The 22725-nt window shown below is 42.7% G+C and overlaps 1 protein-coding gene across 1 annotated transcript in view; it reads right to left on the bottom strand.

Moving 5' to 3' along the window:
• LOC124881011 (low affinity immunoglobulin gamma Fc region receptor II-a-like) overlaps nucleotides 1-22725 on the bottom strand; it is a 38991-nt gene that overhangs the window by 6704 nt on the left and 9562 nt on the right. The window contains exon 7 of the mRNA XM_047386493.1: nucleotides 18610-18708. Coding sequence (XP_047242449.1) covers nucleotides 18610-18708 — 99 coding nt within the window. The remainder of the gene's footprint in view (nucleotides 1-18609; nucleotides 18709-22725) is intronic.

The raw sequence follows: 22725 nt of genomic DNA, 5'->3' as shown, positions 1-22725 counted from the left end.
TCACAAAATTAGCATATTTCATCCGACCAATAAAAGAAAAGTGTTTTTAATACAAAAAACGTCAACCTTCAAATAATCATGTACAGTTATGCACTCAATACTTGGTCGGGAATCCTTTTGCAGAAATGACTGCTTCAATGCGGCGTGGCATGGAGGCAATCAGCTTGTGGCACTGCTGAGGTCTTATGGAGGCCCAGGATGCTTCGATAGCGGCCTTTAGCTCATCCAGAGTGTTGGGTCTTGAGTCTCTCAACGTTCTCTTCACAATATCCCACAGATTCTCTATGGGGTTCAGGTCAGGAGAGTTGGCAGGCCAATTGAGCACAGTGATACCATGGTCAGTAAACCATTTACCAGTGGTTTTGGCACTGTGAGCAGGTGCCAGGTCGTGCTGAAAAATGAAATGTTCATCTCCATAAAGCTTTTCAGCAGATGGAAGCATGAAGTGCTCCAAAATCTCCTGATAGCTAGCTGCATTGACCCTGCCCTTGATAAAACACAGTGGACCAACACCAGCAGCTGACACGGCAACCCAGACCATCACTGACTGTGGGTACTTGACACTGGACTTCTGGCATTTTGGCATTTCCTTCTCCCCAGTCTTCCTCCAGACTCTGGCACCTTGATTTCCGAATGACATGCAGAATTTGCTTTCATCCGAAAAAAGTACTTTGGACCACTGAGCAACAGTCCAGTGCTGCTTCTCTGTAGCCCAGGTCAGGCGCTTCTGCCGCTGTTTCTGGTTCAAAAGTGGCTTGACCTGGGGAATGCGGCACCTGTAGCCCATTTCCTGCACATGCCTGTGCACGGTGGCTCTGGATGTTTCTACTCCAGACTCAGTCCACTGCTTCCGCAGGTCCCCCGAGGTCTGGAATCGGCCCTTCTCCACAATCTTCCTCAGGGTCCGGTCACCTCTTCTCGTTGTGCAGCGTTTTCTGCCACACTTTTTCCTTCCCACAGACTTCCCACTGAGGTGCCTTGATACAGCACTCTGGGAACAGCCTATTCGTTCAGAAATTTCTTTCTGTGTCTTACCCTCTTGCTTGAGGGTGTCAATAGTGGCCTTCTGGACAGCAGTCAGGTCGGCAGTCTTACCCATGATTGGGGTTTTGAGTGATGAACTAGGCTGGGAGTTTTAAAGGCCTCAGGAATCTTTTGCAGGTGTTTAGAGTTAACTCGTTGATTCAGATGATTAGGTTCATAGCTCGTTTAGAGACCCTTTTAATGATATGCTAATTTTGCGAGATAGGAATTTTGGGTTTTCATGAGCTGTATGCCAAAATCATCCGTATTAAGACAATAAAAGACCTGAAAAAGCAGTTAAACCACCCTTTGCCGTAAGCACCTGATTGCAGACTCAGGTGCACTTAAAGTTGGACTGTAGAGCTCTCAGAAGCCTGAAGTGCAGCTAGAACCACATGGTGAAACGTTCATTTTCCTTTGTCTTCATGTTTGGTTTTTTCCCACTGGTTACCTCCTAAAGGTTTATCACCCTTTGTATTTCACGGAGTCTCACTGTGGGGGACGTTTTATGACCGCAACTGGTATAAGCCGCTCCTGAAGACTGTCTGTGAAACGTGTTACAGGACTGATTACACTCCCACATTTCACCTCAACCCAAAGTTTGTCCCACTACCTTTTTTTCCCATAAACTGCTGGTTTGATCTTCATAGACACTCCAGATTGTTTTATCTTTGTTTAGTTAGTTATTTTACTCCTTTTGCTAGAATTGCGCATGCTTAATTAGGTGAAAATTATTGAATCAGAACAGCGAGGTGTATCAGAGCTGTTTGGTTTTGTTGAGTACAATGTATGCCACTGTTGTATTCTTTTGGGTTGGCACTACTTTGTAGAGTGGAAGGTTACACACTACTGTAAAAAGTAATAAAGGCGGAGCCTCCCCTGTTCTCGATGCTCAGTGCGTGTTCGAACCAGAACAGGGCAGTGTGGCTACCATTTCAACAACAAAGAATGTCTCCTGTGTCTTATGTATCGGAGTAAGTTAGACACCTGAGAAGATGTCTACACAAGCTGCAGATGATGGGGAAGACTCTGTAGCTCCAAGGGTGAATAATGAGAGACCCGCTGCAAGAGAGTTAACAGGTTATGGGCCCAGACAAGTGCCAAGTACAACGATACATGGAAGGGGACTGCCACCGCGGTTTGACGGAGACGAAGCACGCTATCACATCTGGAAAGCAAGGTTTTTAGCGTACTTGAAAACCATTGGCCTCAAAGACGTCATCCTGGGACGTGAGTTAGCAGCGGAGGCTAATGCACCAGAGGCTGAGGAAATCGGTAGGAAAAATGATATGGCTTACGCAGAATTGTGTGGTTGTTTGGATGACAAGACGCTAACGCTAATCCTCTATGAAGCACCTGATGACGGCAAGAAAAGCCTAGAAATACTGAGGCGCTATTTTGAGTCAGAAGAAAAGCCACGTATTGTCGGACTGTACACAGAGCTAACAAATGTGCAAATGGCTGATGGGGAGGCATTAGCAGACTATCTAGCCCGTGTTGAAAAGATAGTGGCCGCGTTAAACAGAGCTAAAGAGACCCTCAGTGATGCACTTCTGACAGCGATGGTACTAAAAGGACTCACGGAAAAATACAACCCATTTTCTGTACACGTTACTCAGACGAAGGAAACGTTGACCTTCAGTGAGTTCAAGGCAAGGCTGAGAAGTTTTGAATGCACCTTGCGCTACCGCAATAAGCCCCAAACAGACGAAATAATGACCGCTAATTACAGAGCATCCAGGCCTAAGTTTAAAGAAAAGGAGAAGTATTTCAGTGGAGAATGCTTTATTTGTGAGAAAATGGGACATAAAGCAAAAGACTGCAGAAACAAAGACAAGAAAACTCAGCGGAGAGTGACTAGCACACAAAATGGAAGCAGGGTGGCCACCATTACAGACACTGGACAAAGACGTTTTCGTGTTAAAGAGAGGCATAGACCCATAAATGAGGAAGAAGTGTTTGTGCTCCGGGTGAGTGAATGGGAACCCCACGGTACACAGCAGCAAGGTCTACTGGTGGACAGCGGTGCCTCTGCCCACATCATGACCAACGAGGATGCCTTCATCAGATTTGACCAGACATTCCAGCCCAATAACCATGTGATGCAACTGGCAGATGGGACACGGATTACTGGCAGTGTGCTGAGAAAAGGAGACGCACAAATAGAGCTGACCAACTGCAACGGGAAAGTGGTGAGTGTCAAGCTCACGGATGCTCTCCTGATTCCAGAATACCCACAGAACATCTTGTCTGTGGATGCAGCAGTTTCGAAAGGTGCAAGGTTATACTTCGAGAAGAATAACAACAAAATGGTTCTTCCTGACGGCATGTAAGATGAAGGTAAAGGACAGACTGTACTATTTGGACATTGTCACAGAGAAAGATGTAAGCAGTGAGGATTCCTGCAATGTATCTTTTGATCTAAAAACATGGCATGAGATAATGGGTCATTGCAACTATGATGATATTGTAAAACTTGAAACAGTTGTAAATGGGATGAAAATCAAAGATAAAATGTGCAGACCCAACCAATGTGAAATTTGCCTAGAGGGTAAATTTTCTCAAAGAAGAAACAGGCAGAGTGATGTGAGGGCCAAGGAGCCATTAGAGCTAGTACACACAGACCTGGGTGGACCTATTGCACCAGAGTCACTTGAAGGGCATAAATATGCTATCACTTTCAAAGATGATTTTTCAGGTGCCATTTATGTGTACTTCCTTAGGAACAAAAACAAAGCAGTTGAGGCAACTATTGGAAATATGAATCTGAGAATATTATTTAATATTTAATATTAATATTTTACCAAATAATATTCCGGTCTGTTAAGGATTGTCCTGTGAATACCAGCCCCATTAAGGCGATGGTATTAGGACAGAATAGAAAGGTGTGAGACGAGCTCTGGCATTATTGAACAGCATAAACTCTGCACACATATGGAATGAATTCACACAATTTCTTAAAATACAAGAATTTATTAACAAAAATAAGTCAACTCAAAGTCAAACATATTTCAATCAACAAACTCTTTACTATGCTAAAACAATCCAACTAAACTACCAAGCAGAATTAAAGAATAATGAAGACTAATGGACTATGTACAATATAAACAAGTTGATTAAAGATGATTAGAAATCATGACCAAAAAGAGTGATGCAACATTACCATGCAATGTTTATGTTTGAGAACCAAGGATTATCTTGAAGAATCTGGAAGTGAAGTCAAGTTAGTTTTGGAACCAACTTAGAAAATAATCAGCAACATTTAGACAAACATTCACAATGCAAGATCAGATTAAATATTATTTTAATAAAATAATGTTTTAAATAATGATCTGCTGAATAAAACCAACCTCCTGGATGATTAATTCTCATCGGTGTCTAATTAACTGCCTTTATTTATTAAAATAATATTTGAAGAAATATTATTGAGTATTTTGGAAAAGAGCCAAATCTTTCTGGAGAAATTGGGCTTAATGGTGTTTACTTAGTTATCAACTCTAGCAAATGATGTTCAGGGACTATTATTCACTAGCTTGAAAACTAACAACCTTTCTGTTGACTAGCCTTAATGCTAGCACACGTGTTCTTACTGGCTGGCCGTTGGGCTAACAAAGAAGCTAGCTAAAGTGCTTAACTAGAAGATAGCTTAGCACCAGAATCAACACATACCTTTAAAATACCAGGGTTAAAATGCATAAGCGCGGACGGCGCGTTATGAGCAATGTTCTGGTTAAAACCACCCTTTTAATAAAGTTTATCTTAGCTTTAAAACATACAAAGAACACGGAACCGGCTCCTGCCGTAGCTAGCCTTCTAGCGCTAAAGATCGCCAGGTTCCACAAAACAAACTTTATAGAATGAAAACGTTCAGATTATTTCATCCTAACTGTTAGTCTGCCCAAACCCAACCTCTGAACCTGTTCAGGAAATGTTGTCCAAGGGCGAAGTTTGAAGAAGATATCCGTCGTGAACAAAGAGTTAGCTTCCCGCTAACTTCATCGGTTTCTTCCGATCAGAAGGTGCGTTTGTTCGGTGAACAAAGGTTAGCTTCCCGCTAACTTCCAGCTGTGGATGAAGAACGAACGTTGTCCGCTGCGGTCTCTGCCGTCTTCGGGGCTTCTCTTGAACAGTTTTGCTTCTGTGGGGCCTCGAAGAGAAAATGTAAGCAACTCTTACACCTTAATTTCCCCGTTCATGAATGAAAATACCGGATACACAGACAGTATTTCATTCTACTTAACTTTGCATATGATCGGTGATCATATGGCTTCGGATCCAGTTGAATTTATGTCTTTTTGCCAGCAAAAGACCTCAGCGCGCTTTCCCCTCCTATCTGGTTCCTTTGGAAGGCCGCGTGGAAGAGAAAGACTTGTGGAAAGGTGGGGGCTTTTATTTGGGTAATGGCGCCACAGGAAGTCCGCAGTTACCCCCTTTCTTGGCTGTGCTGGAAGAAGGTTAATGCACTTTATTTTGAAAAGTTCCAGGAAAGTATGTACCGGAGTTTTAATGTTGAAACCCATGGCTGTGGTCCCAACACAACTAAGCAGTTCTTGGCAGACACTGCACCTTACGGTAAAGTAAAACGTCTGAGATCAGACAATTGAACAGAATTTGTGTCAGAGGAGTACCAGTCATTGTTGAGGGACAATGCTATAAAGCATGAGAGGTCAGCGTCCTACTCTCCCCATCAAAATGGGACAGCAGAGAGGAATTGGCGCACACTCTTTGAAATGGTCCGATGTATGCTGATTGAGTCAGGTTTACCCAAGAATCTGTGGCCTTACGCAGCCAGGACAGCTGCAGTTATAAGAAATAGGTGTTACTGTAAGAGAACAGGGGAAACCCCCTATTTCCTTTTCACTGGAAAGAGGCCAGATCTGTCCAAAATGAATAAGTTTGGTTCTGAATGTATGGTGTATGAGCAAAACAAGAAGAAGCTTGATCCTAAAGGCAAAAAGGGAATTTTTGTTGGTTTTGATCGTTATTCACCTGCTTACATGGTTTATTTTCCAGAGACAAACAAAGTTCAGAAACACAGATTGGCCCACTTCATTACAAGGGGTTTGACTGAGAAGCATACTCAGACTGATGGGGACCGAACAGAAGACCACTACATGGAGTGGATAACTACACCAAGTCAAACTAGTCAGCCACTAACCAAAGAAACAGAACTGACAGACACAGAGAGAGACTCAGAGCTGAAGAGTGACACAAATCCAACTAATGACTCCCAGGCTACTTGTACTAATGGTAGAGTCAGAACGAAACCCAAATACTTGGAGGACTATGAATGTGTAGTGCAGAGTAGTGAGTTAACCATTGATTACTGCTACAGAGCTACAGCTGGACTGCCACAGACCTTTAACGAGGCTATGGCATCGCCAGTATCTGATAGGTGGAAAAAGGCGATGAGAGATGAAATGGTTTCATTTAAAGAAAACAACACCTTCTCACTTGTAACATTACCAGAAGGTAGGCAGACAGTGGGGGGAAGGTGGGTATATGCTCTCAAAGAAGATAATAAAGGGAACGAGACATATAAAGCCAGGTATGCAAAGGGATACAGTCAGGTAGAGGGACTTGACTATTCAGAGACGTTCTCTCCAACTGCAAACTTAACATCACTACGTGTGCTGATGCAACTAGCAGCACAGCATGACCTTATACTAAACCAGATGGACGTTAAAGCTGCATACTTACATGCGCCCATTGACTGTGAAATATACATGGACCAACCCGAAGGTTTCCAGGTTAAACCAAAGAACGGTGTGCGACTCGTGTGCAAGTTGAATAAATCTATTTATGGGCTCAAACAATCTGGGAGGAATTGGAATATGATGCTGCATAAATTTCTGATTATGAATGAGTTTGTACAGAGCCAGGTTGATCATTGTATCTATACAAAGTTGTCTGATAAAGAAAAAGTTATTTTATTAGTATGGGTCGATGATATAGTTTTGGCTGCAAGCAATGAGATGTGTCTAAGAGAGGTCAAAGAGAAACTGAAAAGTCAGTTTAAAATGAAAGACCTTGGGAATCTCACCCATTTTATTGGGATTGATTTCACACAAAAAGAAGGTTCTATCAAAATGAACCAGTCCAGGTACATAAAGAGAATACTGGAAAGGTTTGGTATGGCTGAGTGTAAACCCAGAGCCACCCCTAGTGAAATCAAATGTGACCTAATGCCTGAAGGGGAACAAACTGATCAAAGAAAGTACAGAGAAATGTTGGGCAGCCTCATCTATACAATGACTTGTACTAGGCCCGATATCAGCTGGATTGTGAGTAAACTGTCACAGCACATGTCAGATCCAAGGGAGAAACATATGACAGCTTTAAAGCATGTGTACAGGTATTTACAAGGAACCGATGCCTATGAGTTGTGTTATAAGAAGTGTGACACCAAATTGGAGCTCATAGGATATTCCGACGCAGACTGGGCCAATGATGTTATTGACAGAAAAAGCACAACTGGCTACTGCTTCAGCCTAAGTCAGAGCGGTGCTATCGTTTCATGGAAAACAAGAAAACAGCAAACGGTCTCATTGTCAACATGTGAAGCTGAGCATTTAGCATTGGCAGCTACTATTCAAGAAGCGCTCTATCTATCTCAACTACTACAGGACATGGACCACCGTTTTGAACAAACAGCTAAAGTGTTTGAGGACAACCAAGGGACTATAAGCCTTGCAAAGAATCCTGTGAATCGTCAGAGGAGCAAGCATGTGGACATTAAGTATCACTTCATAAGGTCAAACGTTTTACAGGGTAAAATTGTTTTGGTGTACTGTCCTACAGACAACATGGTCGCAGATGTGTTCACAAAATCTGCCACAAGGGCCAAGATTGAAAAGTTTTGTTCATATATGTTTGGAAACTAGTGTTGTGGCTGAAGTGAGTGGCACCATTGAGTGGGGGTGTTGAGTACAATGTATGCCACTGTTGTATTCTTTTGGGTTGGCACTACTTTGTAGAGTGGAAGGTTAAACACTATTGTAAAAAGTAATAAAGGCGGCGCCTCCCCTGTTCTCGATGCTCAGTGCGTGTTCGAACCAGAACGGGGCAGTGTGGCTACCATTTCAACAACAAAAATGTCTCCTGTGTCTTATGTATCGGAGTAAGTTAGACACCTGAGAAGATGTCTACACAAGCTGCAGATGATGAGGAAGACTCTGTAGCTCCAAGGGTGAATAATGAGAGACCCGCTGCAAGAGAGTCAACAGGTTTAATAAACATTCTGTGTTCATTTTTGTGCAGGAGTGAGTTTCTGTCAACCTAAGGTCGAAGTTCCTCCACCATTCAGCAGAGCAGTTGATTAATAGTGATATTTGTGGTTAGTAATTGTCAATTATTAAGGAATTAACTAATTGTAATTATTAAATGCTTTGAGCCCATAATCACCACACCAGAGGACATCTCTGATTTCTATTCGTAAGCAATGATTTTTGGTTGAGAAAACTATTTTCCTCAATTATGATTTTTAATTATAATGTAAATATATATCCTCCGTGGATCAGCGGTTCTCTGCTTCACCGAGACATGGCTGAGTGAAAACATCCCGGACTGCGCACTGCTGATGCCGAACTTCCAGCTATTCAGAGCAGATCGCAGCGCGGAGCTATCGGGGAAGAGGCGAGGAGGCGGAATCTGCTTTTATATAAACGAAGGTTGGTGCTGAGACGTAAAAGTGCTGGGAAAAACATGTACCGGTAGTCCGGATCTGGAGTCATTTTCCATAATCTGTAAACCGTTTTATTCACCGAGACAGATTTCCTCGTTTTAATAATTGGCTCATATTTTCTACCGCATGGCTGCACTATTGTGTGGAAAAACATCTTGCTGAGCTGATTACAGACCTGGAGAAAAAATACACGGACTCTTTCATCATAATACTGGGAGATTTTAACAGAGCAAACCTCTCCAATGAACTCCCCAAATACAGACAGCATATTAAGTGTCCCATCAGAGACAAAAACACACTGGACCATTGTTACACAGCTTTAAAGGACTCATATCATGCTGTTACCAGGGCTGCTCTGGGTTTTTCAGATCATTATCTAATCCACCTCATCCCAACCTACAGACAGAGACTAAGAGCTTCCAAACCCAAGGTTCACACTGTTAAGAAGTGGACTGAGGAATCAAAGCAGATGCTACAGGCCTGCTTTGAATGCACAGACTGGACTGTTTTTGAAACTTCAGCCACTGACTTAAACCAACTAACTGATGTGGTGACATCATACATCAGTTTCTGTGAGGACATGTGTGTGCAGACCAAGACCTTCTGCACCTTTGGGAACAACAAGCCATGGTTTACTCCACACCTCAGGAATCTGCGCAGGGAAAAGGAAGAAGCTCACAGCAGTGGAGATTGGGCGCGGTACAGGCAGGCCAGGAACAGACTAACAAAGGAGATCAAAGCAGCCAAGAGAAGCTACAGTGAGAAGCTGAAGAACAGCCTTTGTACTGGTGACACTTCGGCTGTATGGACTGGTCTGAGAAACCTGACTGCCTATAGGAGCTCCCCCACCCTTCCTGAACAGAATCCTTGCCTGGCGAACCGTCTGAATGGCTTCTACTGCAGACATGACAAGAAGCCATTCACACCTCAAATCATCTCATCCATATCCCATTCAGGAACAAATTCCTCCCATAAAGTAACGAACCCCCCACCATCAGATCCTCTGCCTGCACTAAAGATCTCAGAGGAAGAGGTAAACAGGCTCTTTCAGCGCATGAAAACAAAGAAAGCTGGAGGACCTGATAACGTCTCCCCATCATGTCTGAAAGCCTGTGCAAATCAACTCGCTCCGATCTTCACAAGGAACTTCAACAAATCACTGGAGAAATGTGAGGTCCCCTCCTGCCTCAAACGATCCACCATCATCCCGGTGCCCAAGAAACCCACCATCGTAGGATTAAATGACTACAGGCCTGTAGCCCTGACGTCTGTGGTCATGAAATCCTTTGAGCGGCTGGTGTTGAAGCACCTGAAAGACATCACAGGCCCCCTGCTGGACCCCCTGCAATTTGCTTACCGAGCAAACAGGTCGGCAGATGATGCTGTTAACTTAGGTCTACACTTCATCCTGCAACATCTCGACCGTCCAGGGACGTTCGCCAGGATCCTGTTTGTAGACTTCAGCTCGGCCTTCAACACCATCATACCAGACATCCTCCACCAGAAGCTCACCCAGCTCAACGTCCCAGCCTCCACCTGTCAGTGGATCAACAGCTTCCTGACAGACCAACAGCGCAGGTGAGACTGGAGAGCATCTTCTCCCGAACCAGATCAATAAGTACTGGTGTCCCCCAGGGGTGTCTTCTATCCCCACTCCTCTTCTCTCTGTACACAAATGACTGCACCTCACCGGACTCGTCCGTGAAACTCCTTAAGTTTGCAGATGACACCACTGTCATTGGACTGATCCAGGACGGTGATGAGTCTGCATACAGACAGCAGGTGGATCGGCTGGTACACTGGTGCAGTCAGAACTACCTTGAACTCAACCCACTCAAGACTGGAAATGGTGGTGGACTTTCGGAGAACACCACCCCCATACACCCCCCTCACCATCCTCAACAACACCGTATCGGCCGTGGACCACTTCAGGTTCTCAGGAACCACCATCTCTGAGGACCTGAGATGGTCTTCACACATAGACACTGTTTGAAAGAAGGTCCACCAGAGACTGTACTTCCTGAGGCAACTCAAGAAGTTCAACCTTCCACAGGAGCTGCTGGTCATCTTCTCCACTGCCATCATTCAGTCTATCTTGTCTTCATCCATCTCAGTGTGGTTTGGATCATCCACAAAACAGGACAGGTCCAGACTGCAACGAATAATCAGGAATGCAGAGAGAATAATCAGGGCTGACCTTCCCTCCATCCAGGACTTATACAGGTCTAGGCTCAGTAAAAGAGCTGCTAAAATCTCTGCAAACCTCACACACCCTGCACATAAACTGTTCAGAGCTTTACCTTCAGGTGGCGCTACAGAGCACTGTTCACTAAAACCAGCTGCCGCAGAGACAGTTTCTTCCCCCAGGCTGTTTCTCTGATGAACATTCAATAGAGTACAAAACAACAGCATACAGATGTTGCAAATGCACCTTTTATTATATATGTGTATATTGTACATTGTAAATATGTATATTCTGTAATGCAAAAACAAAACCAAAGAGCAAAGTGTATCGGAGTCAAATTCCTTGTTTTTATGTACGAACTTGGCAATAAAGCTGATTCTGATTCTGAATATTTGGTTAATCAATAATCTAAATCGATTTTGGTTTTAACAGAATCTGAGGTCACAGTCATCGACTCGGTAGGCAAAAAGAGAGGAAATCTCTAATAACTCAAACTGCTGCCATTATCTAACTCACATCTTTACCTCAAACAAATATGCCAGTAAAGTTACAGAGGATGCAAAAACTGAGACACAAATCTGTTCAGGACATCTGTTATTTGATGCTGATCCTACAATACAAGCAAATGATTTAATATAAAGCATACAATAAAATCCATTCTATCTGTACAAGCAAAACTGGCATTGAGCTCCTCTGATCGTTGAATTTCCAGAGGAAAAGTTAAAGATTTCAACAAACCCAGATATCAAAATCCAACATAGCTGCTGCACATATATAATGTGCTCACAGTGGTGGTAATGAACTGTTTTATCTCTACTTCTGAAGGTTTGTATTTCATTAAATTAGCCACAAACAGAAAACTTTACTGCCTCTGCTAGCGAACATGTTGCTGCAGAGTTTAAACGAATAAAAAGCAAAGAATTGAAGCTTGTTGTGAGCCTGTGATGTTTATTGTAGTTAGCCCAGGCCATGGGTCCAACACTCAGGACGTGCCAGTGGTTTCCTTACCTACGACTGGATACCAGTTATGTTGAATGAGATGTCATGGTCTGATCCCAGTGAGGTAGATCTAACACACCAGTAAAAAGTCTTTATGGATGTTGAAAACCAGTTGAAGGAAGCTGCTGGAGATCACTGGTTGACTCTGGAGCTGTTTAATAAGGAGTAGACCACATCTGGGTCCGGTTGACTCCCTGGAAGCACAAACACACAGATTCTGTTAGAGATGGTTCTGCAACACTGGACCCACATAAAAGCCTGATAAACTGGTGTCTATAAAGGACCAATGTGTGCTGAGAATGACTCGCTTAGCTGTGTGAAGAAAATATCCAGAGTTTTATGCTAAACAAAATAAACGTTTTTCCTCTATTTTTCCTGTATTCATGAATTATGAGGACGGCTCCTCCTGCGGTAATTTAAACTTGTTACTGATGTTGACTTTAAGAGAAGAAACATTCAGAAATCCTTTTGATCCTGATTTTTAGATAGATGACTCATAGGCAACCTTTGGTTTTCTTCTCTGTGATGGACTTGGGAACCTGTCCAGGCTGGATCTCACCTCTCAACCAATGACAGCTGGGGATAAGCACCTGCCCCTCACGACCTTGTAAAAGGTAATTGGGTATAGACGATGGAAGGACAGGTGGGCAAACGAACAGGTGGACAGATGGATGGATGGAGATGGATATGGAGAAGGTCAGCAAAAAAGGAGGAGGCCTTTTAAACACGCCAAACAACTTTATTAACAGTTGATGGACGTTGATAAGGGCGAGGTTGTAGGTGGAGCATATCCTGCAGATGTTGATCTGATGTTAACTAATGGACTCTTGGTTTGTTAGTGAGAGTTAGGTACTTCGTCCACTTTGATCCTGTCCCTGGTTTGAACTTTTAGCTTCAACCTCCTAAAGAAATAAACTTTTGCTAAATGAAGATGCTAAGAGTGAGATCGACACCAAGGCTGTTCTCAGCTACTCCTAATCTTTCAACAGAACATCACTACAAAAAAACCTCCAAAATAATCCTTTAAGGCACCACCACACACCTGATCTTCTGCCATCTCGTTAAAAGTACATCCCAGAAACACTGGACAACCCACCACCATCAAACACAAAATGCAACACTCTTGTAATGTCATCGTCTACAAGGCATCCTGTCGGGTGACCATCATGCATCTGGTGTGTGTCTCATGCCTTTCCTGTCTGTCTCACTCTGCCCACACAAACATCACTCCACAGCAAAGAGCTGAGATGATACAGAAAACCTTGTTTTCAACATGACTGTCTGTGATTGGTTATTCTAAACACAGTGGCAGTTTTCATTGTCTCTATCTCTTGATTATATTAAAGAAAGGATGCATAAGCTGGTCCTGTCCGCTGTCTGTGCCAGAAGATGTGCATTATTTGCACACATGCAACTGGTAATTTTCCTCCCAGATCTGGTGTGAATGTCCAGGTACAGTGGTGCGGTTGGTTGGAGAATCTGAAGGACTGTCTATGCTGGGCTCATACCAGTGCTGCCAGCACTCCAAGGTACATGCATGCTTTCACCAAGCAGCTGAAATGAACAATCCATGTTCTCCACGCTATAAAACATGCCGTTTTAAGGCTACTTGAACAGAAATCAGTGTGTGCTCCGCTCCCTGTGGTTTCCAGTTGGCGGAAAGTGTTTGCACTTCTGTTGTGTGCATGTACATACATACTCAACAGTGCTGCAATAAGCAACCCACAATTAACATTTTCATACCAGTATGATGAGGGAAAACATCTACAATCTCAACACAGCCTCCAAGATACTGAGAATGTCTTTAAAAATTATATCTGGCACAGGTATCATGATATCTTTAATACTGAAGCTGCATCATAAAAAAACAAAATAAACTAAAGTGTGAAACGATGAATACATGGATAAAAAAGTAATATCAACATATGAACAGAAGCATTTCAGAGGTTTTTAAAAATATGTAAGTAGTGTAAATGCAGATAAACTTTAAAGCTGCGCTTCCTCTGATGCTTGTGTTGCGTCCTACTCAGCACCCTGTGCAGAGAACGACACCACAACCCAAAGCAGCATGCACAGTATGTAGGTTAATTAGACATTAAACTAACGCCCCACCAGCCCACCACGCCCTATCTGCAGGCCAAAGCTCCTGCCAAGCTCTGCTTGGAAGCTGGCAACCCTGTAAACACTACCGCTCCACATGTGACTCCACTATTCATGACGTGCATTTTAAATATGCCAGCTGTTTGCAAATTGAATCTTCTTCAGACTCGTTACTGTTCTGCACATGAACCTAATTAGATCCAAACTGGACCTGATCAAGCTGGGTCCTGAACTGTTTTTGTCAAACAGTATATTTTAAAATTATTATTAAAACAAATTATTACATTATATAAGAGAACATGTCAGAGACAGAACTCATTTAATAGGAGACTGAAGGTTAGAACAGGATGTTGACACATAAGCAGGAGGTAAAATGTTCAGAGAAGTCTGGTATCTGTCACAATCTGATGATTAATGGCGCAGATGTCCAAAAGAAGGTTCATGAACCCTTCAGGTTTTTGCTGTTAAACAGAAATATGTTGGACCAGAAACAGCATCGGGTTTTCACAGTTTTTTTCTCTTCTCAACAGCTGCGCAAATAACCTCTAAATATAAATCATGGAAATGTGTGTAAAACTGAGAAGTGGAAGCTACAGCTTCTAACCTGTCAGTCCCCTTTCACACGTTGCAACATGTAGAAGAAAAAAATAGTCCACTTCTAATAATAATGATCAGAATCAACGACCACAAAAGAGAAGCATAGATGTTCTCAGGTAGCCAGCTGGCGTCTGCCCTTCTACTTTTTCATCTAGACATATTCCTCAGAAAATGTAATGTTCAGGGCGGTAAGCAGAAAATTAAAACATGGCTGCTTGCTGCCTAAAGGGGCCATTTTATGTTCAGTATTATAATTTCCTGCCATCATTTTCTGTTTACACCTCAACATCACTGGAGCTGTGTGAGGTTCCCTCCTGCTTCAAATGCTCCACCATCATCCCAGTACCCAAGAAACCCACCATCACAGGATTAAATTACTACAGACCTGTCGCCCTGACAACTGTGGTCAACAACAAAGTGGTTGGGAGACTGTTCCGGTACCTGAACATGATTTTGAACCGGTGATACGTGTTTCCACCAACAGAAAGAGGTTTCTTTAACTTGTTAGCTCCTTTAACATGTGGGGTTCCACAAGGGTCAGTTTTGGGCCCATTATTATTTTAGTTTTATATTATCCCATTGGCTGGCATTATTCTGTCTTTTTCAGATGTCTCCTTTAAACCTCACCTGCTAGAAAGGCTCTCCACCCTTGTCCAATGTTTGTCTTGGATCAGTGATTGGTTCTCCAACAACATTCTGGTTTTAAATACTAATAAGACAGAGACCTTAATTATAGCTCCTAGTCACTTGAATTCTAAATTTATCAGGCAGTTTTTGCTCAGCAACCAAATTCAATGTAAATAAAAACGTAGCAGTTACATTTGACTCCTTATTGAGCTTTGACTCGAGCAATAGATCTATTTCTTGTTCCTGTTTCTTTCATTTAAGAAACATTTCTAAAATTAGAGACATGGTCTCTCAAGCAAATCTAGAAAACATCATTCATGCTTAGATTACTGCAATGCTCTATTTACCATTCTGGACTAACCATCAATTTCACGTCTGCAAACTATTCAGAACACAGCAGCCAAACGTCTTACCAGATCTAAAAAACACTCTCATATCACCCCGGTCTTATACTCTCTACACTGGCACCCTGTGGATTTTAGAATCTGGTTTAAAGTTCTGGTTCTCACCTACAGGGCTCTAAATGGCAAGGCTCCTGATTATTTCTGTCAGTTTTTAACATAACATTCTGCTCGTCGTAGCCTTCGTTCCCAAGCCCAAAATCTCCTGGCTGTTCCTCGTACAAGGCTAAAAACTAAGGGTGTTGGGACCCACAGCCATAGAAACAACATTAAAACTCCGGTACAAACTTTTCTGGAACTTTCAAAATAAATTGCATTTAACTGACGTCCAGCAACTGAGGAAAGGGGGGTAACAGCAGACTTCCCATGATGCCACTGGCTGAATAAAAGCACCCCCTTTACAATGGTCCTCTCTTTTCCACGCTGGTGATCATCGGGATAGGAGGGGAAACAAGCGCGCCAATGTCTCTTTGCTGGCAAAACAGACATAAACTCTTCAACTGGATCCAAGTGTGTCATAAGATCATGCGATCATATGCACTAGATAAGTAGAAATAAATCACTGTCTGGGTATCCGGTGATTTTCATTCATGAACGGGGTAATCAAGGTTCTCTCTGAGATCTGCAGAAGCGAACTGTTTGCCTTACTGGGCTGGTATTTACAGGACAACACTTAACAGACTGAAATATTATTTGATAAAATATTTAAATATGAATATTAAATAATATTCTCACATTCATAATCCTAACAAGGGGGAATAGGCCTGTGGCTCCTAAACCGTGGAACAGCAGCTTGCTTTTGCAACTTTGGTTTGTTGACTCTGTGGACATTTTTAAAAACCAACTAAAAACTGTATTGTTCCACCAGGCTTTTATGTCATGATTTTATTGAGCTTTTTATATGCTTGTTTTTTATAGTGAATGCAACTTAATGTGTTTATCTTGTACAGCGCTCTGCGACTTTGTGAGCAGTTCAAAGCTTCTCATTTTTGGATGAAAAGTTTCACAAAAAACAGATCTAAAACTTATAATCAAACATTACAAAGATAGTTCAGTATATTCTGCTATGTGTGCCACTTCCTCCTATACAAACACATCACCACTTCCTCAAGCTAACTTTACACAGACACTGTTTAAACCAAAAATGTCTCGCTAAAGCAGTACTTAAAGCTGCAGTAGGTAACTTTTGTAAAAAAAACATTTTTTCCATATTTGTTAAAACTGTCGCTATGTCCTGACAGTGGAATATGGACAGATAATCTGTGAAAAAAATCAAGCTCCTCTGGCTCCTCCCATTGGTCCCAGAAATACACCGCTTTTGTTCAGAAACTACCAATCAGAGCCAGGAGGAATGACTTAGCAGAATCAATCACGCTCGTGTATGTCCTGCTCACACGCCTCTCCTGCACAGCGCGTACCATCGCTCAAGTTCAGGAGTGCTGGTGTGCTACAGCTGTGCTAATGATTTGAGGACCAAGTTTGGTATCAATGTATGGGCAGGTCATAGTCAATGTAAATCATATCGTTGATGTTTCATCTCTACCAGTGAATGTGCCACAGCTGTTTACTCACCATCATCGGTGGCCCTGCTTACTAGCCTGCGCGTTTACATTTGGCTTCACTGTGGAGGGAGCGCTATAGCACAGCAGAGAGCAAAGCGGAGGGATCCCTAAGGTCAAACTTTAGGCTAAGTCCACTGTTTTCTCAGAACTCTCTACTGCAGCTTTAATGTTTCTACCTATGTCTAATTATCCATTGTACAACTTTATTGCCTCCATCTGGGTGCTAAACAGGCTTTAACTGTAAAAATGATTATTCAGCTGCTAGAAATATAAATGTGCTGTGCGTCAAGGGCAGTTCCAGAGTGACATTTCAAATCTGTAATCCAACCAAAATTCAAGCAGTAATTTACCTTTGTGATATGCATACATTGATGTTACCATGACGATTGGGATTCAAAACATGGTGCAGCTCTGAAAAAAAAGTCCTGGTTGCAGTTTGCCACAAACCTTAAAATTATGTAGAAGAGGAGGCTCTGGTAAGATTAGAGCAAAATTGATTTTTGGGCTCTACATGCAGAACGCAGAATGCCACGTATCACCCTAAACACACCATCCCTACAGTGTAACATGGTGGTGGCAGTTCATGCTAAGGGGATGCTTTCAATAGCTGGGTCTTAAAGATAGACAGAAACGCCCCAGTTCTGGTAGCGCTTGGTAGATTATTCCACAATCATGGAACGACGCATGAAAAGAGTCTGGGCGTGGTGTAGCCACTGCTAGCCAACAATCTTTAAGTTATCACAAACTACCCAAAATAAAATAAGGAACAACAGAAAAAAAAATTCTTGCAAAAAGCAGAGGGCAGACAGACCTTATATCTGCTGACCCGATCCCCAGCCTCATTGTGGTGAGCACCACAGGACATGAGCAATGAGACGGATATTGATGTACGATTATTCCAAGGTTTTAAAAGGTTACGGGTTCCAAACTACATAAACAACAAATTCTGCTGCCAAAGCCTGGGATATTGTTTTAGAGCCTAACCCTGCTTTAAACTTCTCCAGAACGTTCTCCCAGACCTGTCTGCTGGGTTCCTTGGTCTTCATGATGCTAGTTCTCTCAACAAACCTCTGAGGCCTTAATCCTTACAAATTTATTTTGACCAACTTTCCTTTATATCAAAGTCCAAGAAAAAGATTAATTTTATGTCTGTGCCAGTAGTGTCAATTATTGACCAATTAAGAATGTCTTTCTTTAAATGTGAGAGGAAATCAGACCTATGACTTATTCATTTGTTTAAGGCATTTTCATATTCTTCTAAATAATGTTCCTTTGTGGTTGTTTTTACTGCAGGAAAAGAGAAGTCTCTACTTTATCTCCTTTTCTTTTCTTGCACAAAAACACCACAAATAAAAAATAAACAGAACCGTGTGCTTTCAGAAAAGAGGAACAGTCCAACATTAAGCAAGCTGTCTAAAGAAGAGTTTTTACCTCTGGTCTTTGACTTCTCCTTCTTTTTCTTGATGACTATCTCTCCATAAGTCACTTCCCCTGTTCTCACCGCTGAGTAGACTGCAGCCGGATCGTCGTCTGTGCAAAGATGCAAACATCACATTTACTTCCTTCCATACAGCAGCAAACGTCAAATTAAAGGTAGAAAATATTGGCATTTGCATTTTAAATATCTGGGCTTTGATAGTGAACAGTGAAGCAGCCTGTATTTAACAGTTCAGGCTTTTTGTTTCTGTCCTGCAGACCAACATGTTCAGAAACAGGAAACTGGACGCCTGCAGAGCTGTTAGAGTCCAGCATGAAGATCTGCTGAAAAACACACCAACCAAAGACTCACTGAGCTTTATTTGCCTCATTTAAGCTTAAATGAAAGCATCAGTGAAATGTATGTTTTCCTTTAATTGTTGAAGGTACAGATTATAAAAGATGAAATTTGGAACAAAAAGCCAATCTGAGTAAGTTATATTATCAAGAGGAATATTTATTCTTTCTAATGTTTTGCTTAAATAGATTTTATTGCTATAAAATCAATGTTTTAGATGATCTAAAACAGAGGTCTCATTCTCGTGGCCCTCGGGCCAATTGCGGCCCGCAGGACGATGTCTTGTGGCCCCCGCCGTGATATGAAAGTATGGCTCTGTCCCAATTCCCACCCTACGCCCCTCTATGAAGTGTTTACTTTGTACAAGTGCATGTAGGGGTTGAAGTACGCAGGTTACAAGCTGCAAAATTGGAGAATTGGGACAGTAGGGGTTAAGTCATCGACTTGCACCTCTGCACCGTAACTGCAACATCAAAAAGGGCGGGAACCAGCGCTGTTTTCACAGTCTTGCTGCTAAAAAAAACTATTTAAAACTGCAACAAGCAATTGTTTTGAGGAGAAGAAAATGCAGGAAGCGAAGGAGGCTTACACACCAGACTCTCGACGTGCCAGTGTTTGTTTGAAAGGTAACTTCAGTGTTATGGCCTACTGACTGCCCAGACTCACTCTGAACCCACTGGTATCTTGTTGGTACAATGTTGAGCCTGGAAAACCAGTAAAAAAATATATTTGTCGGCTTGCTGTCTAAAGTTTATGCAGTTCTTATTATTCTGATTTGATGGCTGATTATGTTTGATTGGTTTTTGCTCAGAACGTCATCTGCAGCACTGAATTGTGAGTAATATACTTCGGCAAAGTCCGCTTAGATGCGGGCTTCGCAGAAGGGTGGATTGAGGGCACAAAGGGGGCGGGGCTAAGGACCACTCTGGAGAATTGGGACACACCACGCACTCGAACCCATCAACTGGAACCCGCAATTCAGGGACACAAGGGTGGAAGTGCAAGTATTGGGACAGTCCCTATAATATTAGTGCAGCCCGCAGGGGGAGTGGACCTCTGAAGGAAGTCCCGCCCACCGTTCCTCATCGTGGCTGACATTTGGTGTTAGGCTAAGCTACACCAACTTCATGCATATTACGCTTGTAACAACAGTGTGGCGGATGACGAACTGTCCGGTAGCAGTCGCCACGATCAAACACGGAGAAAGGCGACTGCTACCGCGCTGTTGTGACAAGTAGAAGTGGAAATTACGTCACGTGTCGAGACGTACTCCATACGTCGCTAGCTGGCTAAAGACTTCTATGAAACGTGGAACAAGAGCAACGCCAAGTGGAATAAACTACATTTTGTCACACCCTCATCATGTCTCTGTCAAAGCCAAAGCCTGCAGTGAAGAGAAAGATGGGTGACGAGCACAAACAATTTCAGCAAAGGTGGGAGACACAGTATTTGTTGAGCACAGGGGGCATCCTGACATGCCTTATTTGCACTGAAAAAGTTGCACAAGTTGCGCAAGGAATACAACCTGAAACGTCATTATTCAACTAAACATGCTGAGGAATGTGCAAAATACCAGGGGGATGAGAGAGCCAACCGGGTTGCCAGCCTTAAAACATGCCTAGTGAGGCAACAAGATTTCTTCAAGAAGGCAACCAAAGAGAATGCTGCAGCAGTCGAAGCTAGCTATACGGTTAATTAGATGATTGCTAAGGCGGGAAAACCATTCACAGAGGGAGAGTTTGTAAAAGAAATGCATATTACAGGCTGCAAGTATAGTTTGTCCGGAAAAGAAAAGTCAGTTCAGCAACATCAGCCTTTCTGCCAACACAGTGGCAGAGCGCATTTCTGACTCGTCAAGTGACATTTATCATCAACAGTGTGAGAAAGCCAGATGTTTTGATGCATATTCAGTTGCTCTTGATGAGAGCGCAGACATAACTGACACTGCTCAGCTCTCAATTTATGTCCGTGGTGTTGATCGAAATTTTGAAGTGACAGAGGAGTTGCTCAGAGTAATTCCAATGCTTGGCCAGACCGCCGCTCATGAGATATTTCGCCAGCTGTGTGATGCCATTGAGAATACCGGTTTGCCATGGAATAGGTTTGTTGGAATAACAACCGATGGAGCACCATCAATGACTAGGAGGAAAAATGCACTGGTGGCACTTGTTCAGAGAAAACTTGAGGAGGAGGGTGTTGAAGAGGCCATTGCTCTGCACTGCATTATCCATCAGCAGGCCCTTTGCAGCAAATGCCTGAAGTGTGACAACCTGATGTCTGTTGTTGTGAAATGCATCAACAACATCAGATCCAGGGGCTTAAAGCACAGGAGGTTCCATGCTTTTTTAGAGGAAATGGAGTCAGAATATGAAGATGTGCTCTACTTCACTGAGGTACGTTGGCTCAGCAGGGGAAATGTCTTGAAAAGATTTTTTGAACTCAGAGAAGAAGTGAAAGCCTTCATGGAGAAGGATGGGATGGCTGTTCCCGAGTTGAATGATCAGAAATGGCTCATGGACTTTTCTTGTCGACATCACACATGAGCTGAATGTACTGAACAAGACGTTACAAGGCCAGGGGCAGCTTGTCAGTGCTGCCTATGACAACATAAGAGCATTCTCCACAAAACTTGTGTTATGTAAAGCCCAGCTCTCTCAGACAAACCTTTGCCATTTCCCAGCATGCAAGGCACTTGTGGATGCAGGCACACCATTCAGTGGTGAGAAGTATGTTGATACTATTTTGAAGCTGCAGAAGGAATTTGATCACAGATTTGCAGACTTCAAGAGGCACAGAACCACTTTTCAAATTTCTGCAGACCCCTTCACCTCTGCAAGATACTCCTCCTGTGCTTCAAATGGAGCTTATTGACCTGCAATGCAACTCTGACCTCAAGGCCACATTTAGGGAGGTGAATGGAAAAGCAGACAAGCATGGGCAATTTTTGAGAGAATCTTCCCCCAGCTTCCCTGAGCTTTCCCAAATGTTCAAGCGGACCATGTGCCTTTTTGGGAGCACATATTTGTGCAAAAGGTTCTTCTCCACCCTGAACTTTAACAAGTCCAAGTACGGGTCCAGAATTACTGATGATCATCTTCAAGCCATACTGAGGGTCTCAAGTCCCTCCTCTCTGAAGCCAAATGTGGCTCAGATATGTGAGAGGAAGCGTTGTCACATTTCTGGCAGCAAGGAGTAAGCTGGAGAAGCCATGTTCTGAGGAACTGTTCATGATCTTCATTCAATGTTCCATTCATGTGTTCAGGACAGTTCATGTACAGGAATATGCTGTAGGGATCAGGGGAACAGCGCTAGGCTGGTTTACATCTTATCTGTCTGACAGATTCCAGTTTGTTCATATAAACGATAAATCATCTTTAAACTCCAGGGTTAATTGTGGAGTACCACAGGGTTCAGTACTTGGGCCAATTCTCGTTACTATATATATGCTTCCAATAGGTGAAATTATCAGGCAGCATGGGATAAATTTTCACTGTTACGCTGATGATACTCAGCTTTACTTATCCATAAATCCTGATGAGCCCAACCAGTTACATAGACTACAAGCATGTCTTGAAGATATAAAAACTTGGATGACTTAAAATGTTTTGCTTCTAAATTCTGACAAGACAGAAGTTGTCGTCTTTGGACCGGAGTCTTTAAAAGAGAAACTGCTTAGTCAATCACTTAACCTGGATGGCATTAAATTGACCTCCAGTAATAAAGTAAAAAACCTTGGTGTTATTTTTGACCAGGACATGTCATTTAAATCCTAC

The sequence above is a fragment of the Girardinichthys multiradiatus genome, chromosome 14 (assembly GCF_021462225.1).
Source record: "Girardinichthys multiradiatus isolate DD_20200921_A chromosome 14, DD_fGirMul_XY1, whole genome shotgun sequence".
In the NCBI taxonomy this organism is placed as follows: domain Eukaryota; kingdom Metazoa; phylum Chordata; class Actinopteri; order Cyprinodontiformes; family Goodeidae; genus Girardinichthys; species Girardinichthys multiradiatus.
Note: the sequence above shows the minus strand (reverse complement) of the source record. Positions and strands in the feature narration are given on the sequence as shown.